Consider the following 14,735-nt stretch of genomic DNA (forward strand, 5'->3'; position numbering starts at 1 on the left):
TCTGATCTCGAAATGCAAGGCATCACCTTGCAACACCATAGCGAACCCTGTACCGTGCTTAGTTGTAGGACAGGGTTTCATCATCTGCTGATATGCATACACTGTAAATCTTTCTGTACGAGTGTTGTGTTGCATGGCACATCCTGAGGTGTGTGTTCTGTCAGCCACTCTACCTTGCAGCTTTTTCCCTCCACACTTCCATTCCTAGTAAACCGTCACATTAGCATTTTTATCTCTAGGCTCCCTCAACTCTGAGCAGTCAAATGTCTCCAAGCATTTTTTTTAAATTTCTTTTTCCTGCTCTCTATCCTGCTAAGCTTCTAAAATCAGTCCTAGAGCTTGTTTCATGCACAAAGAAGGTTACTTGACCTCGGATGTCACACATGTACATGAGTGGAACACGACAAAAAAATCCATTATATCGTTATTATTTCTACCAACAAGCAACTTTTGAATGTACCCGCACTCATTCGGTAATGCACTAAGCTAGGAATGGATATTTCAACAAGGTAATTGAACCCAAAGAGCAATAGCCGTTTGACTATTAGACCTACAGGCTCACTGACATTTGACTGGTCGTCCTTCAACAAGCCTTTGACATCATGGGATTTCATCTAAGATATGCAAATGTATTTCAGTCCTTAAATGCCACCCCATTTATTTTTGTGTTGCATGTCAACGGAATTGTTTATGCACCATTCCAAACCAACATTTAATCATACCGATTGGTATAAAAAGGCACAATTGCATATTTGCATTCACTCTAGTTTTTTTTTTTTGTATGTTTCTTTTTTTTCCCTTTTTTTTTCTTTTTTTTTCAGAAGCACTCTAAATATACAAAGTGGCACCAGGTAAAGAAAAAACACATAGTATACTGATGATCATTTTCACGGCTTTTGACTGTTATTGTGGAACAATATCTGTGAGTTAAAAAAAATCAAATAAAAAAGGAGTATTTTTTAAAAAAAGCAATCAAAAGCTTCAGGTATAAAGTTGATGAAAAAGAAAACATATGAAAGATATGGGTTTTTGTTGTAGCACGAGGTGAAACAATAATGAAAATTAAGCATGAAAAATGTATGGAGGGGGTAAAATAAATCAACAGCATAGTCCAAATTGATGTACTAAGTTGTCCTACGTAACTCGTGTTTTTAGGTATAACAAAAGCAAAAACGATGAATTTCTGTGTTTACAGGGATAACATTTTTTTTGTACATTTTGTTTTACAGTTTTTTTTCTTCTTCCTTCTCAGTAAGTGAAGTAAGTTCCCATTAAACGTGCAGTAAAAAGTAAGTATTTATGTATACAGTTGATAAGTATAGGAGCACTTTCTTTCAAACAACGAGTAGTACTTACAGACTATAGATTACCGGAAATGCAAGAAAAAGCATCTCCGGTCAAACCAAAGGGGTTTTGCTAACATACAAAAAGTTCCATTGCATCTTTTGCTTTATTACAGTCATGAGATTTTGCACCTCTGTAGCTGCAAAGAAAAAAAAAAGTCACTGGAGACAGGGAGGCACAACATCTCAACATTGTTATGTGTCTGTTTAACTGGTCATAAAGCATCAGCTCTGAGGGTGTAATGGATGTTTTGTTGAGACATCACATTCTTATCGTTCAAACTCAAACCTTCATTTTTAAAAAAAAGAATAGTTCTTCGTGTACTTACAGCAAAGTTCTCTCTGTTTTGTGTCTGCGTGTTATAAAAGAAAAAGAAAAAAGGGAATGCTTCGTATTACTTACGAAGCTTTTGGTTTTAACTGTGACACCAAATTGTTCAGCCTGTAATCCAAAACCCTTCAGGAATCTGCTCATTCAGAAGTTGCGTTTTGATTGTTCTCCATTGAGCTGATTCTTACATTCATGCCCAAAGAGCCTTCGCCGTGTACTAAGGGAAGCGGCATGTACTACTGGTAGAACAGGTCTTAGACAGCCACTTGTGGGTTAATGTCACCTCGAAGGCTTGAGAAGAAGAGAAAGAGAAGTTGATGCTTGTTGGTCACATGTGCATTATGATATTTATTGCTCAGTCCTATCACACAACAACAACAACAACAAAAAAGAAAATAACAGTTTTTAGAAAAAGCTGTACTTGCAGCTGTTTTTAGGACCAACTAGGCCATGTGTATGCTTCCCCCCTCCCCCCAGCCTATTATTGGTGTACATCTACAGTGGCCTATACAAACACACTATATACTGCATATCTGGCCCGTACAGACATACAGTTTCCATTGAACCTTGACAATTTTAATCTCATGCCACACACTGTGCTTACCCAGGATTTTCAGTGAGTCAGTATAGCAGTGCCACCGGCCTCAGTTAAATGAATCTGCCTTTTCTGTATGTGTGTGTCTGCATGTGTGTGTTTGAGAAAAACAGGGTAAGTATCACAACTTGGTATAAATACTAGCATCCCACTAAGGTGATCCGAAATGTACAATTGTGGACACACATGCTGCTCTAGCCAATGCGGTTGTAGACGATGGCTGTAAGATCTTGCATTTATTAGGAAGGTTCGGGTCTCAATCTCGCCAATCAAAGACAAAGAACGAGAGACTGAGGAAAGGTAGCGAGACAAAAGGGAATGAGAGCGGTTAGCGCTGTTGCTATGAGCTGATGTTTATGTACAACGAGTGACTCCTGTAGAGAGCGTGCACACTGGTAGTTTAGAGTCAGTCACTGAAAGTTTGTCAGTCTATCAGTAGGGTTGTAGTCAAACCATGGGGGTTACTGCAGCAAACTGCATTGGCTCCCATTTCCATCCACGAATTCCCACATCGGGAGAGGAACGAGTATTTAAAGCTTAGTCTTTCCCCTCCTTATAAGATTCGAAAGCGGTTGACTTTTGGTCTGCAACGTTTATCACAAACAGTAAAGATGACAGAATCCGTGGTCCGTGTTACACCATGAGACCATGAATTTGTCCAGTATATTACTTCAGCCACAAAACATCATGTCCAGACACTGTTCTTTGAAATTTTTTAAAAAAAGGGCATATCCAGACACACTGTAAAGTCAAAATAGTCTACATGTACAGCTTTGTTTCTAGAAAAAACACAAACAGAAAAAAACCGACGTGGGCTCTTTTGTATAGCGTCAACTTCAGGGAATGGGGCCCTTAATGAGAACAGGGGTTAATGCATGCATGCACTGTATATGTAAAATGAGCTGATTACTGTACAGACTGACTGTCAGGCAGCAGACTGTGTCCTAAGAGCCCGACTCGCCAGTAGAACAACCTCAAAGAGAGTTGAATCAGTGCCCTCAGCAGTTCTTCCTCCTCCTCCTTTCGTCCAGTTAATGGCCAGAATTAGCACTTTAAAAAAACGGTGACTATGTTTATATATCCACAGGGATTTTTCATTAAGAAGCTGTCGCAAAAAAGTCTTTGGAGAAAGTGTGGCTAAAAGCTTCTAAAGCTGTAATGGTGGTGGGTAAGCAGCTATGCTTATTGTTGTGTTTGAATGCCACATGTTGTGACACATGAGGAGCTCTTCCAGCTCACAGATACACCTCCCGTCGCGTCAGAGTACCACATGTTGTGGGCTTGTACTCCCCAGTAGGTGCAAGGGGGATCTCCTCGGTGGGGTGGCCCAGCACCTCCTCCCCGGCTCCTGGTGAGCCATAGGGAGGCGAGCCGAAGGCCTCATAGGAGGAGGAGGAGGAGGCCATCTTCTTGTTGAGCAGGTTGCGATTGCGGTCACCCATCATGTGAGCAGCGGTGGGGTCTCCGTTGGCCATGGCGGCCATGGCGAGGGTCTCTTGGCTGCCGGGCTGCTCGGCGCTGCTGCTGCCGCTGCCGTTGCCGCTCATGAAAGTAGAAAGCTTTGGTTGTTGGGGGGTGGTGGTTGACTTGGATGGCCGTCGCTCGGGCGACGTGTGCACAGGCATCCAGCAGGAGTCCGAGTGGCCATACTCGTCACATTCCCGGGTGCACTTGCCAGTCATGGCTACGTCAGGCAAGGGCCGGGAGTCTAGAAGAAGCAGAAGAGAAAACCAAAAGTAAGTGACGCTGCTTGTTTTGCTAAAGTGGGCTATTTAATGATAAAACTAACGATGGTAATGACACACTCTCCTACCACTAAGTGTTTGTTTGTGGTATGTGTTACATGATTGGGCTGTCATGAATTCCTTCATTCGATGCGTGAATCTGTAACTTTTTCCCTAATGAGGTCATCAACGCATCTGAATGTTAATGAAGAAGGTAGAAAACAATAGAAACTGGTCACGATGGTTGCCAGGCACCCACTTCCACAGCTAATCTGAGTTCCAATTTTTCATCCCTAGTGAGTCCAATAAGGCTTTTACGGAGAGAGGTTGTTCTCGTTTTCATGCAGAACCCATACCACATGACAGAAAAAAGTAAAACCAAAAAAACAGAGAAGACTCCACTGGTACGACAACAGCCCCAAACAAAAAAAAAAAAAACTGTGGCGTGAATCAGAGTTGAAATAATGTCATGCTTCAAAACGCGCTTGTGCTGAGAGGGGAAGGGAGGAGAGGGGACCAGCGATGAAGATAGAAGAGAAGAGGTCAGTTTACACTTTCGGTGTGTTTAAAGACACAAAATTAAGCCTGCTCTGTGTGGGAGTGTGCTTGTGTGTGTCTCTAATAATCGTGCGGCTGAGGATTTTTGGGAGAAGAGAGCACCGACAAGAGCCTGTTTTCTTATTTTGGTGATTGGCAGACGGCAATCATGCTCTGATCTAAGTAGCTTAATAGCTTTGCGTGGCTCAAGCACTCTGATATCCTCTTAAATTCCGTAATAGGAGTCTTAACAAATTGCCTAGCAGGGCGCTGGCCTCAGATTAACCACGTCTACTGCATTATTGTAGAAAGCAAATTATGTGCTTACAGTGCTAAATCAGGACAACAGGTTGGACAGATATCCTTCTGTCAATAGCTACTGTCAGACTCTGTGAAATATATTAACCCAAATGCAAAGCAGAGCTAATGAATTGGTTCAATATGAGACCAAAACCATAAGGAAGGAAGAAAAGGAGGATCCCGAATGCTTAGACGCTACACAGTGCCAAAGGTAACACAAGTGCCGGTGTTATAGAGATGCTGTGTTAATGTCTTTTTATTCATGACCTGATGGAAAGTATGGAAACCCAAAAATCAAGCAAAAGCGAAGGTGAGTGCAAACCAAGCCAAGCATGCCTTTACCTTTAAGAAAAACAACAACAGAAATGAAAAATAAAAGAGTTTGGACCATGGCTTACTTTTAATGCTCTTTTTCTCCTGTAAAAGACAAAAAAAATTTGAAATCAATCGTTATGCCTTTATGTCACGCATTTTATATATATATATATATATTATATGTACTGCAAGAGAAACCTTGAGCAGCCTTCAAACTGTAACTAAAAGACACGCTGACAGCGGCACAAAAAAGTTTTATGCAGAGCAGACACATGACTGAGGACAGAATGCAGCCGAGACAAGGACAGCAAAGAAAGGGGAGACAGATAACACAGAAATGAGGGTCTTCTAAAGTCCTGCTGATTTGGTTTTCGCCTCATCAAACAAATCACTTGTTCCACTATGAAATTTGCCTCACAGCAAAGCATCTGATAGGACTTCAAGAGTGCCATTCCTACGCTCTCGGAAGCTTATCTTTGTTAAAGATCTGTTTGCGGTCTGTTTTCATGTCGGCGTCAACTGTGTAATGCTAGTCAATATATAGACAAAGCCTCAGGGGCGTAAGCGCCGCTCGGCAATAAGAAACTCAAATAACCAAATAAAACAAATCTTTGGGTTATTTTTCCACGTCTGAGGGCTCACAATACAAGTATTCGCGCCTAATGACTTGTAAGCAGCTAAAGAAATTAGAAGAATGGCGTGGAAAATAAGTGAAATAGATGCGAGCGCAATCACAGTTAATGGCGGCTGATGTGTGATGCAAATGATAACCTTTGCTTCAGATCGGCACCGTGTTTTCTTCCTCCCTTCCTTCCTTCCTTTTCCCTGCCTCACAGCTATCAAGGAGATAAGTGGACACCAAGTACTGATTGTCTCGCTCATTTACACATAGGATTGAGCCATTAAGCTACCCACAATGCACAGCAGCTCTCTCGGGGCCCGTTTCGTGGCCCTGCTCCTGAATGCTCATCCAACTGGATTCTCAACTCACTCACATTCAGGCAAACTACTCCACAAAAAAAACAAAAAAACAGCAGGGCAGGGAAGACCACTCGCTACCTCCAGCTCTCGTGGGTAAGCAGTCAACCTTCAGCAGCACCGTCTCTGCCGCCCTGCGCAGTGAGATGCTGAGGTAGTTAGCCGGTGCTCAGTGTGTTGTGCACGCTGAAAGGAGGCTGATTTTCTAGCTATGGTCCATTGACTCTGCAGGCTGGCTAAAAATGAAGACATTTCCGACTGAGCTAATGAATTGGGCTGCTATATCAAAGCAAAAATACTTTTTTTCCCCTTCTTCTTCTCTCTTTCTCCCTTCACGAGCGTGACCTCCCCCAGAGGTTGGACCATCAATATGAAACCATTTAAATCCATCTGTCCTTTAGCTTTGGACAAATAAGTGCGCTGGAGCCGGGTTCAGCTGAGAGTAGTTCCTCCACCTGCTGGCTGAGGCAGTGCTAAATGAAATCTACCATCACGTTGATTGTTTATCTTACCGAGAAGAGAAAGAAACATTATTCCTTCATTTTCCCACTTATGAGCCCACACTGGGCCGCTCGATTCCTACTCACTCGAAATCTTAAGGATGTAAATCTGAACAATGAAAGCTGAAAAATAAAATAGTGTAATTATTGCCAGTTTGTTTCAATGGAGAGGACGCGCTGTGCTGCTTTCCATACACACACACACGGGGCCCTTTCAAGAGCCAATTCAGAAATGAGGTCGTATAGACTATCTTCAAAGGAAAAGCCCTTGAGCCCACACAGCAGAGTCGCTGGCTTTTTGCTACAATATTCGCAAACGTCCTCCGCACCCACGCTTGCTGACCACCATACGACACAATGCAAGTGGGTCAGATCTGGCGTGTTAAAAAAGCCTACTGCGACACTGAGAGCCAAACAAGGAGGCCTCTCCATCCTGGGTCACATCCCTAGGGCTCAGACCTTTTATTTTATTGTTGTTGCTTTTTTATATGGGGATCCAGAGCTAGAAAACTAGTGTGGATGCCCACTCTCTACATGGCTGGAAGACAAGAACTTTCAGCCGAGTGGAGGCTGGTCTGCTAATAATGGCCACGACTTACATTCGCTCAAAAGGAGGCTTCTGAAGGATGAAGGGAGGAGTGCCGATAATGACTCGGGGATTGACAAGAGCCAGAAGAGGAACAAAAGTGCCGAGATGCCTCCGTACAAGCGACGCTCTGACATGTCAGCGCCCCATGCTGCGCGCACATTTTTAAGGGGTATAAAAAGAAGACCTCCTTCAGCTGTGCAGGGAAAAAAGAAGCAGGCTGAAAGTGGGCCAGCGGCTGCACCAATCGTCGAGCTGCGGCTTTTCTTTAGTCAGCCACCCCTATCAGCTGACTAGCTTACACTTTGGGTATTTCAAAGAGCCTACGCTGCTTGGGTACAGTAGCGATTTGATGCGGTGTCTTTAGCGCTTGCTAAGATGTTGCAGTGGTAGTAAAAAAAAAAGAAAAAAAGAGAAAAAAAACAGAGCGCCAGACTGTCCGGGCATTTGCACACACTTTACAGATTAAAATTTGTTCTGTTTTGTTTGTGTCAGAGTAGCGTATTGCGTGTTTTCACTACAGCGTGTCAGCGAGTTCATGTGATGGTCACTTTTTTTTCTGCAACAATCTCTGAGGCTTTCTCATTTCTGGCCAGCAGATTCAACGCAAAAAGCCAAAGCAAGGGATGGAGGGAAAATGAGGAAATAAAATAGAGATGATGCGCCTGCATGCATTTTTTTTCTTCTTTTTCTCTTTGTATGTGTGTCTACTCTGTGTCTTTGACAGACATTGCACTTGGCTGGATAGCAGATAGGGGTCGGAGCGGAAAAAGGAGGCGAAGGGCATGAGGGAGAAGACGCAGACAGGGATGATGTAGAGAGCGAAGGACAGGCAGAAAGAGAATAAAGGAGAGTGATAGAGAGTGTGTGTTTGTGTGTGTGTGCTGAGTATAGCAGGGTCGGGGCATGGGAGAAGGAAAAACAGCAGACTGACTGGAGAAGACAGCATGGCTGCCTCTGGGCCGTCACAGGCCAAACACACTGCCAAAGAGAGCAGTTCAGAGGAGAAGAGAGTAGGGGAGACAAGGGGGAGATGAGGAAGAATTGAGGACATTAGCAAAGACAGGAAAGGGGGGGAGATCGCAGGAGGATAAAGAAAGGCCAGAAGAATAAAACAGAATATGTGGTCTAGTGTAAATAGTTCCTGGTATGCCACTCCATGTCTGCTCTAGCAAGCGCACATTAACTCATCAATCCAAAGCCTTAATTTAGCCCGTTTCAAGCTTCGGATTATTCCTCTAGACAATGAGGTCCTGTGTGCAGCCAGATGCGAGGCACCACTCACCTCTCTTCTAACTCAATCTAATGTGCTTCTGTCTCACTCTCCTTTATTAAGAAGGCAAAAAAAAGAAGGCTGTGACCTCCCAAATGCCATTTACACCCGTCCACATGATTTCAATTTCTCGATTAAGACAAGAGATAAGAGAAAGATTTCAGGGCCTTGAAGAAGGTGTCTGTGTGTGAGAGCAGAGTCTAGCCTAGAAACGGACATGTGATTGCCCTGCAGCCCTGGTGAAAGGCCCTCCCTGTATCGACTTTTCTATTTTTGCAATCACGGCGCACAGTGACGACGTACGTTGCCGGGTGTCGTTGGAGCAGCTTTTGGAAACGCTTTGGTGTCTGTGAGGAAAAATGCAAAAAAAAAAAAAGGGGGGACAAGTGTAAAGGGGTACGAGGAGACAAAAAAAAGTGGAACAAATGAGCCCGAGTTGGGGATCAAGCATGAAAAAAAACAACAACAACACCAAAGAGAGCTAGCGTTCCCCCCACAGTTGCTCAGCAGTCGTCTTTCTTGTTTCCCTCTTTCTACTCGTTCGCGCCTCTAATAGGGTCCCGTTTAATTAGCTGAAAACTTGCCGACTAATTATGGCACAGAGCGAGTCTCTCCGTGTTTGGCGGTCTCACTTTTTTTTTTTTGCAGGGCCCCTGTGGCACTGCCTTGAAGCTGAGAGGTCCTCAGCATCAAAGGCAGATGGGTAGACAGCCCTAGCTGCAGATATGATCCAACCAAAGGTGGGTTAGAGATGGAGGTTGGGGGGTAAAAGGGAGGAAATGGAGAGCAAAAAAAGAAGGAAAGAAAGAAAGAGAAGAAAGAGGGAGAAGGGTCTAAAAGGAGAAAATAACGTGAGGGAGGAAATGTTCCTGGGAGAGAGAAGCGGCGAGAAAAAGGAATAGGTGCTAAATTATTAACGCGGCGACGGCGAGTTCAGACAGAACAATATCCACAGGAAAAAGCGATATTTGTCTTTCTCTTGCTGAGATGTTTGCCAGACAATTAAGGAGGGATGGAAGATAAGCAGCGGCGCAGGGGAAAACGAGAACAAAAAGGGAAGTCCTGGGGAGTAATGACCTTTGAGAACCCGAGACGTGGTGTGCGCCGCCGGCGGCAGCGGCATTAATTGACGGCATTAACATCAACAGCGGATACTTCTTTTTGTTTTTTTTTCTCACCCCTCTCAGTGGCATCTAACCCCCCCAGTTAAAATCCTGCAAGTGGGAGGCCGCTTGGATCGAAAGAGCATAAAATAACAAATTTCCCATCCTGTAATTACCGTTCTACAAATGACTATTAGTGTTATTAGTAGTGTTATTAGTACTTTTATGCAAATCAGGCACTCTTCCTGAGCCTACTTGACCCACATGTGCCCTTTTTCTTCATAACCGACATCTTTCTGCCTTAGCCGTGCTGCTCGTAGGCCGGTTGGAGGAAAGCTGTTGAATGTGGCAGCAGGTGTATTCTGCACCTCCCTGTGCCTCTTGAAGTATTTACTACCTGGGAAGAGCAACTAAAGGAATATTCTGGATCGGCCCCTGCCTCACCACCACCAAAACCTTTCCTTGAGAGGTGCAAGACAAGCTGGAGGAAAACCTGACAGTAAGAGGGGAGAGAAAACATTCAGACATGAGCATAAAGCTCTGATCAGGTTTCGCAGTGAGCTGTGGCCTCCCTTTTCCTCAATTCCCTAGATACCTAACCTCTGTGGTTAACAATGTCGTAAACATTTGAAAAGATATACACAAAAAGCCATCGAGAACTTATGGGAGGATCTTTTTCTGGGTCACCGTATAGACAGGTAGAAGATATCACCGCTTTCATTTCCATTGCATGTTTGCAGCCTGCAGTCTATATGCTAACAAGCACTACAATAACGCCGCAAGTAGGCATTATGGGTATGATATGGACTGCTTTTCTCTTTCAGCAGGGTCAATACTCTTTCCGCAATAATGAATGTACTGTGGCTTGCTCCTGAGGTAATTAATTCAGGAGAGATTAACTAGCATAATTTCATTCTGGTGACGATCTCTCAGCCAATTATCAAATGCAGCCTCGCGCTCTCCCCCTACCCTCTGCACATGTTCTCCCTCCCTGGGTCTCTGCCTCTCTCGGCCCATTTGAACACTCAGCACTCAAAGCCAAAGACCCCCATAAATAAAGCGTCCCAGCCTGTCACGCTCCCTCATTCATCTTGCGAGCACGCAGACTTGTGTGCAAGTGCGCATACGAGCACAGGCGAAGTCTCTTTGTACAGCAGGTGGTTGTCATGTTTGGCTGGGAGCATATTCGCTCTCTCTCTCAGGTAAAAGCCACATACATAAATGTAGACACAACAAACTGTGTCATCTGTGCACTTCTGACCCAACTATCTATAAGGAGAGCGACTGCAAGATGATGTGGCGAGGAGAGGAGGCGAGTGACTCATCCACGCTCCTAATAAGACTGATGATGCTGGCTTCCTGCCATTTACACACACACACACACACACACACACTGAAGTCTACTGAAACAACTCAAAAACGCTTCCAAGCTACGCCCAGCACACCCAGAATCTTACAACAAGGCGATTTTCTCATCGGGCTTCATATTAGCATTGTAGCAGTTATAATCACCTTTACAAGCTGCGACTCAACACATTCTTATACGCAGTTTGTTTCCGCTTGAAAAACACCCAATTACGATATATAATAAAGTATTACCACCATTTTCCCCAGCATGCTACTCTGAGCTCACACAGAACACTCTGGAAGCCCCGTGTGAGGATTAGAATTAGCCGCTCTGCTATGGTGAACACATGCAGCACATGCTAGCAACCGATAAAACAACAACACAGCAGCGCGCTCACACAGGCGCTGGCGATTTCTTTCCCGCCGTAGCAAACTTCACAGAAGCGTTTCGGGTTATGCCTAAAATGAGAAGACGAGCGTGCTACGTCACCTAACAGGGCGGACACAAGAACGCACATCGGTGTACAAAATGGCAAGAGCTCGCTAGGCAGCTGCGAGAGTGTTAGCGAGGGTTTAAATCAGTTAAAAATGTGTGTTTTCCCCCCTCTCTCTCTCTCTCACACACACACACACTCCATCCCAGCTGCCCCTTCTCTCTCTCTCTCTCCAGTCTTTAGAAAAAGAAGTGTCATTGCTTCCCCTCCACTGTTACTCTTATCGCACACTCCCAGACACACTCACACAATAGCCTGTTTTACACCATTAAATGGTTATTTGTCAAAATACAATTTCAATTAAATCCTCCCTAAAATAAAAAAAAGAGAAGAAGAAAAAAGAAAACTCTGTGATTTGTGCTTTTTTTTAGTGACTGTACTATTAAAAAAAAACATCTAAGTCATAGGATTTCATGGACGTACTGGAGGTCCACATGGAGAAAGAGCTACACACTATAAGCAGGCTGCTGCTCAGAAGATGGGGACATTTGAGAAAAAAAAAATCTATATAGTTATCTGATACGGTTTAAAAAGAACACATTTCATGTTCAGCGCACGTTCTTTAAGAGAAAGTACAATATCTTACCACGTGGCGAGGACGCGTGCACGTCAGAATTATTCATCCCGTTTGTAGAAAGATTCGGTGTGACCCACATATCTCAGATTGTGTTCATGCATTGCGTCATCTTTATTTAAAAAAAATAAATGACCCTATTTGAAATAACAAAAGACCGAAAGAAAAAAAAAAGCCCAGATAAGTAATCTCCGCACGAAATGTCTGAAACAAAGGCTCCACTTGTAATAAGTAGTTAGCAGCAGCAGGCGAGCTAGTTAGCTTGTGAGTCAGCCAAATAACACCTACTATCTACCATTCTTGTCATCCTGTGTGTGGTAATTAGCTCTCAGCTGCTAGCACATTCTAGGCCAGAGTGAGCCGGGCATGGTGAGTCACCACCTTAATGGAAAGCTAGTGGTGGAAATGTGGAGGGTGTAATTATGCTGACCTAAAGGGACAGGCTTTCAGTTTTTCACCATGTAGGCTCATAAACAGACAAAGTGAGCTCCACTCCGGGGCAGGAAAGGCAAATTATCTGGGGCCTGTGTTTCCCAGAGGGATTTGTTTTCGGTGTTTCAGCAGGTCCTGAAAACATGATGGACTTCTGTGTTCTACCTAAAAAACTCTGAAGGGAAACAGAGCTGACCAGGTTCTGCTGATTTAAGGAGGATTAAAAGTTGGCTTTCTTTCTTTTTTCCTTTTTTTGGAAAGCCGAGCCTATTAGCGAGTGCAATTCTGAGCGGGCGGTGAATACTGTGCACGTTAAACTAATAGCAGATTCAAAATCTTCTTTTATAATAAAGGTTAGAAAATGATGTGATAATGATCTGATTGGTTGGGACACCTGTTGCTGTGTCCCATGGGATCTCGTTGTATGTCGTTTTGGCTACTTATCCTTTCCCTCTAGTTTGACTTTTATTTTTAAAGATATGTGAATGTAGTAATGCTACAAGACATAGTCTTACACTTTAATGACCTGGGAAACCAAACAAGCGATCAGACAGATTTTGGAGAATTTCCCCCGCAGAACAGGCAGAACACCTACTGGGAAGGTTAAAAAACAAACTGCAACAAATGGCTGTGCAGAGTGCAGCCCCTGATGAAAGTGCTAAAAGGATGTGCCAGTCAGCAAATAGGTTCTCCAGCACCTCTTTAATGTATCCTTGAGTCTGACCAGGGTGCCTCTGCTGTGCAAAACCTCCCGCAGTGTTTGAGTGTTCAAGAATGAAAGCGAAAGCCTCAGTGACAGCATTAAGGCCTCATCCTAGACTATGGCAGACATCTAGTGAAAAGGTCCTAATAAGCCACTTCTGCATACTGCTTATATGTACAAAACATATCCAGATGTACCGTGCACTGACAAAAAGTCACTTATTTCAACAGAAGAGCTCAGTGGGAATGGAGAGCTTTGATTTCTTGAGTGCCTTAAACACTCTCCAGCTACTCTTGCTCGGGCTGAAGCTCACAGCGATACAGCCTGATAACGCCAAGGTGTCCTGGATTATAGACTATCTCGCAGATAGGCCACAGTTTGTTCCCTTCTGGAGCAATATATTGGATTTGCTTCTGCAGTGAGGCACCGTGCTGTCGCCTGCTTTATTCGCAATCTATCTTTTGACTCGAGACTCAACTGTGGGTCAAACCACCTCCAGATTTTCACTGGTGATTCCTCCATTATGGAGTGCATCCAGAGAAGAGGAGAGATGGTGGGGTTGGTTGACAGTATGTATCTGTTGCATGTGAATATCTGTATGATACAAGAGGCAAACAAAGAGTTTTGATCAGAGATACCAAACATGGCCCGGAGGCCACAATTGGACCAATAAAGACAGCAATCGGGCCCCATTGAACAGCATTATTGGAAATATTGGACTTTTAACTGCATTCTTAAAATTTTTAACACCTTATCTTTGCTGATAAAGACCTCCCACTTGCCCATTCATGCTACACCAAAGTAATTAGGTGATGCATTTAAAAACAAAAAATAACACTGTGTAACCACTGCACACTATGCATTGCACACATGGATACACTTTTTATTATAATTTTACAGGTTTATTTCTTACAATTTAGGAGTCGAGCTGACATATTTCTTTCATTAAGTACAGCACATTTTGTTATCTTGTAGAAAACACTGAATCTGCACTACTTTTTCTTATATTAAGATATCTCAAGGATTCCATGTGTAACTAGACTTCTTTAGACGGACAGAGATGGGGAGTTTCTGGCCCACTTTAGATCAAAGTGGGCTGTATGTGGCCCACGATGTAAAATGAGTTTGACATCACTGGTTAAGATGAATGAGGCACAGTGACACCTGTCGTCAGCACAGCATATGTCTGTGTGATATTTTTCTTTGTGACTTTTTTTCTCATTTGAAATGTAACATATATTACCGCAACGCACAGCTGGAAAGCTGCGTGTGCAGTACCCGTGTCTTCTCCCTAGAGGTTTTGCATGTTGGAGCAAATTATTCAGGAGGAAGAAGCAAAGCGTCAATCCAGGCATTTCTATCCGGTGCTTTTGCGTCACCAGCTGAGGGGAGTGTCTGTAACAGTGGCACACCACGTTTTAAACTTTCATCACCACATGTCTTTTCAGCAATAAGTGCCACAGGGAGACAGCAAGGTTCTTCTTAGTCCTCGCTTAAAAGTTGCTTTCCGTCCCTGCATCTCCAAATCTAGACGTGAATGCATGTGACACGTTAACATTTGGACTCGTCACACTGGTGAACAAGAAAAGGCTCAGACTGG

At 43.7% G+C, this 14,735-nt stretch overlaps 1 protein-coding gene across 5 annotated transcripts in view; it reads right to left on the minus strand.

Annotated features, from left to right (window-relative positions):
- Positions 1-788: 788 nt before the first annotated feature.
- pcdh7b (protocadherin 7b) overlaps positions 789-14,735 on the minus strand; it is a 135,601-nt gene continuing 121,654 nt past the window's right edge. For 2 of the 5 annotated variants that reach the window (XM_040043612.1, XM_040043613.1), the window contains one exon: positions 789-3,977. In XM_040043612.1, coding sequence (XP_039899546.1) covers positions 3,505-3,977 — 473 coding nt within the window. In that variant the 3' untranslated portion in view covers positions 789-3,504. Of the gene's footprint in view, positions 3,978-5,228; positions 5,248-14,735 lie in introns of all 5 variants that reach the window. The other 3 variants (XM_040043614.1, XM_040043615.1, XM_040043616.1) reach the window with 3 other exon arrangements.

This window comes from Simochromis diagramma, unplaced genomic scaffold (assembly GCF_900408965.1).
Source record: "Simochromis diagramma unplaced genomic scaffold, fSimDia1.1 OVJJ01000656.1, whole genome shotgun sequence".
Classification (NCBI taxonomy): Eukaryota; Metazoa; Chordata; class Actinopteri; order Cichliformes; family Cichlidae; genus Simochromis; species Simochromis diagramma.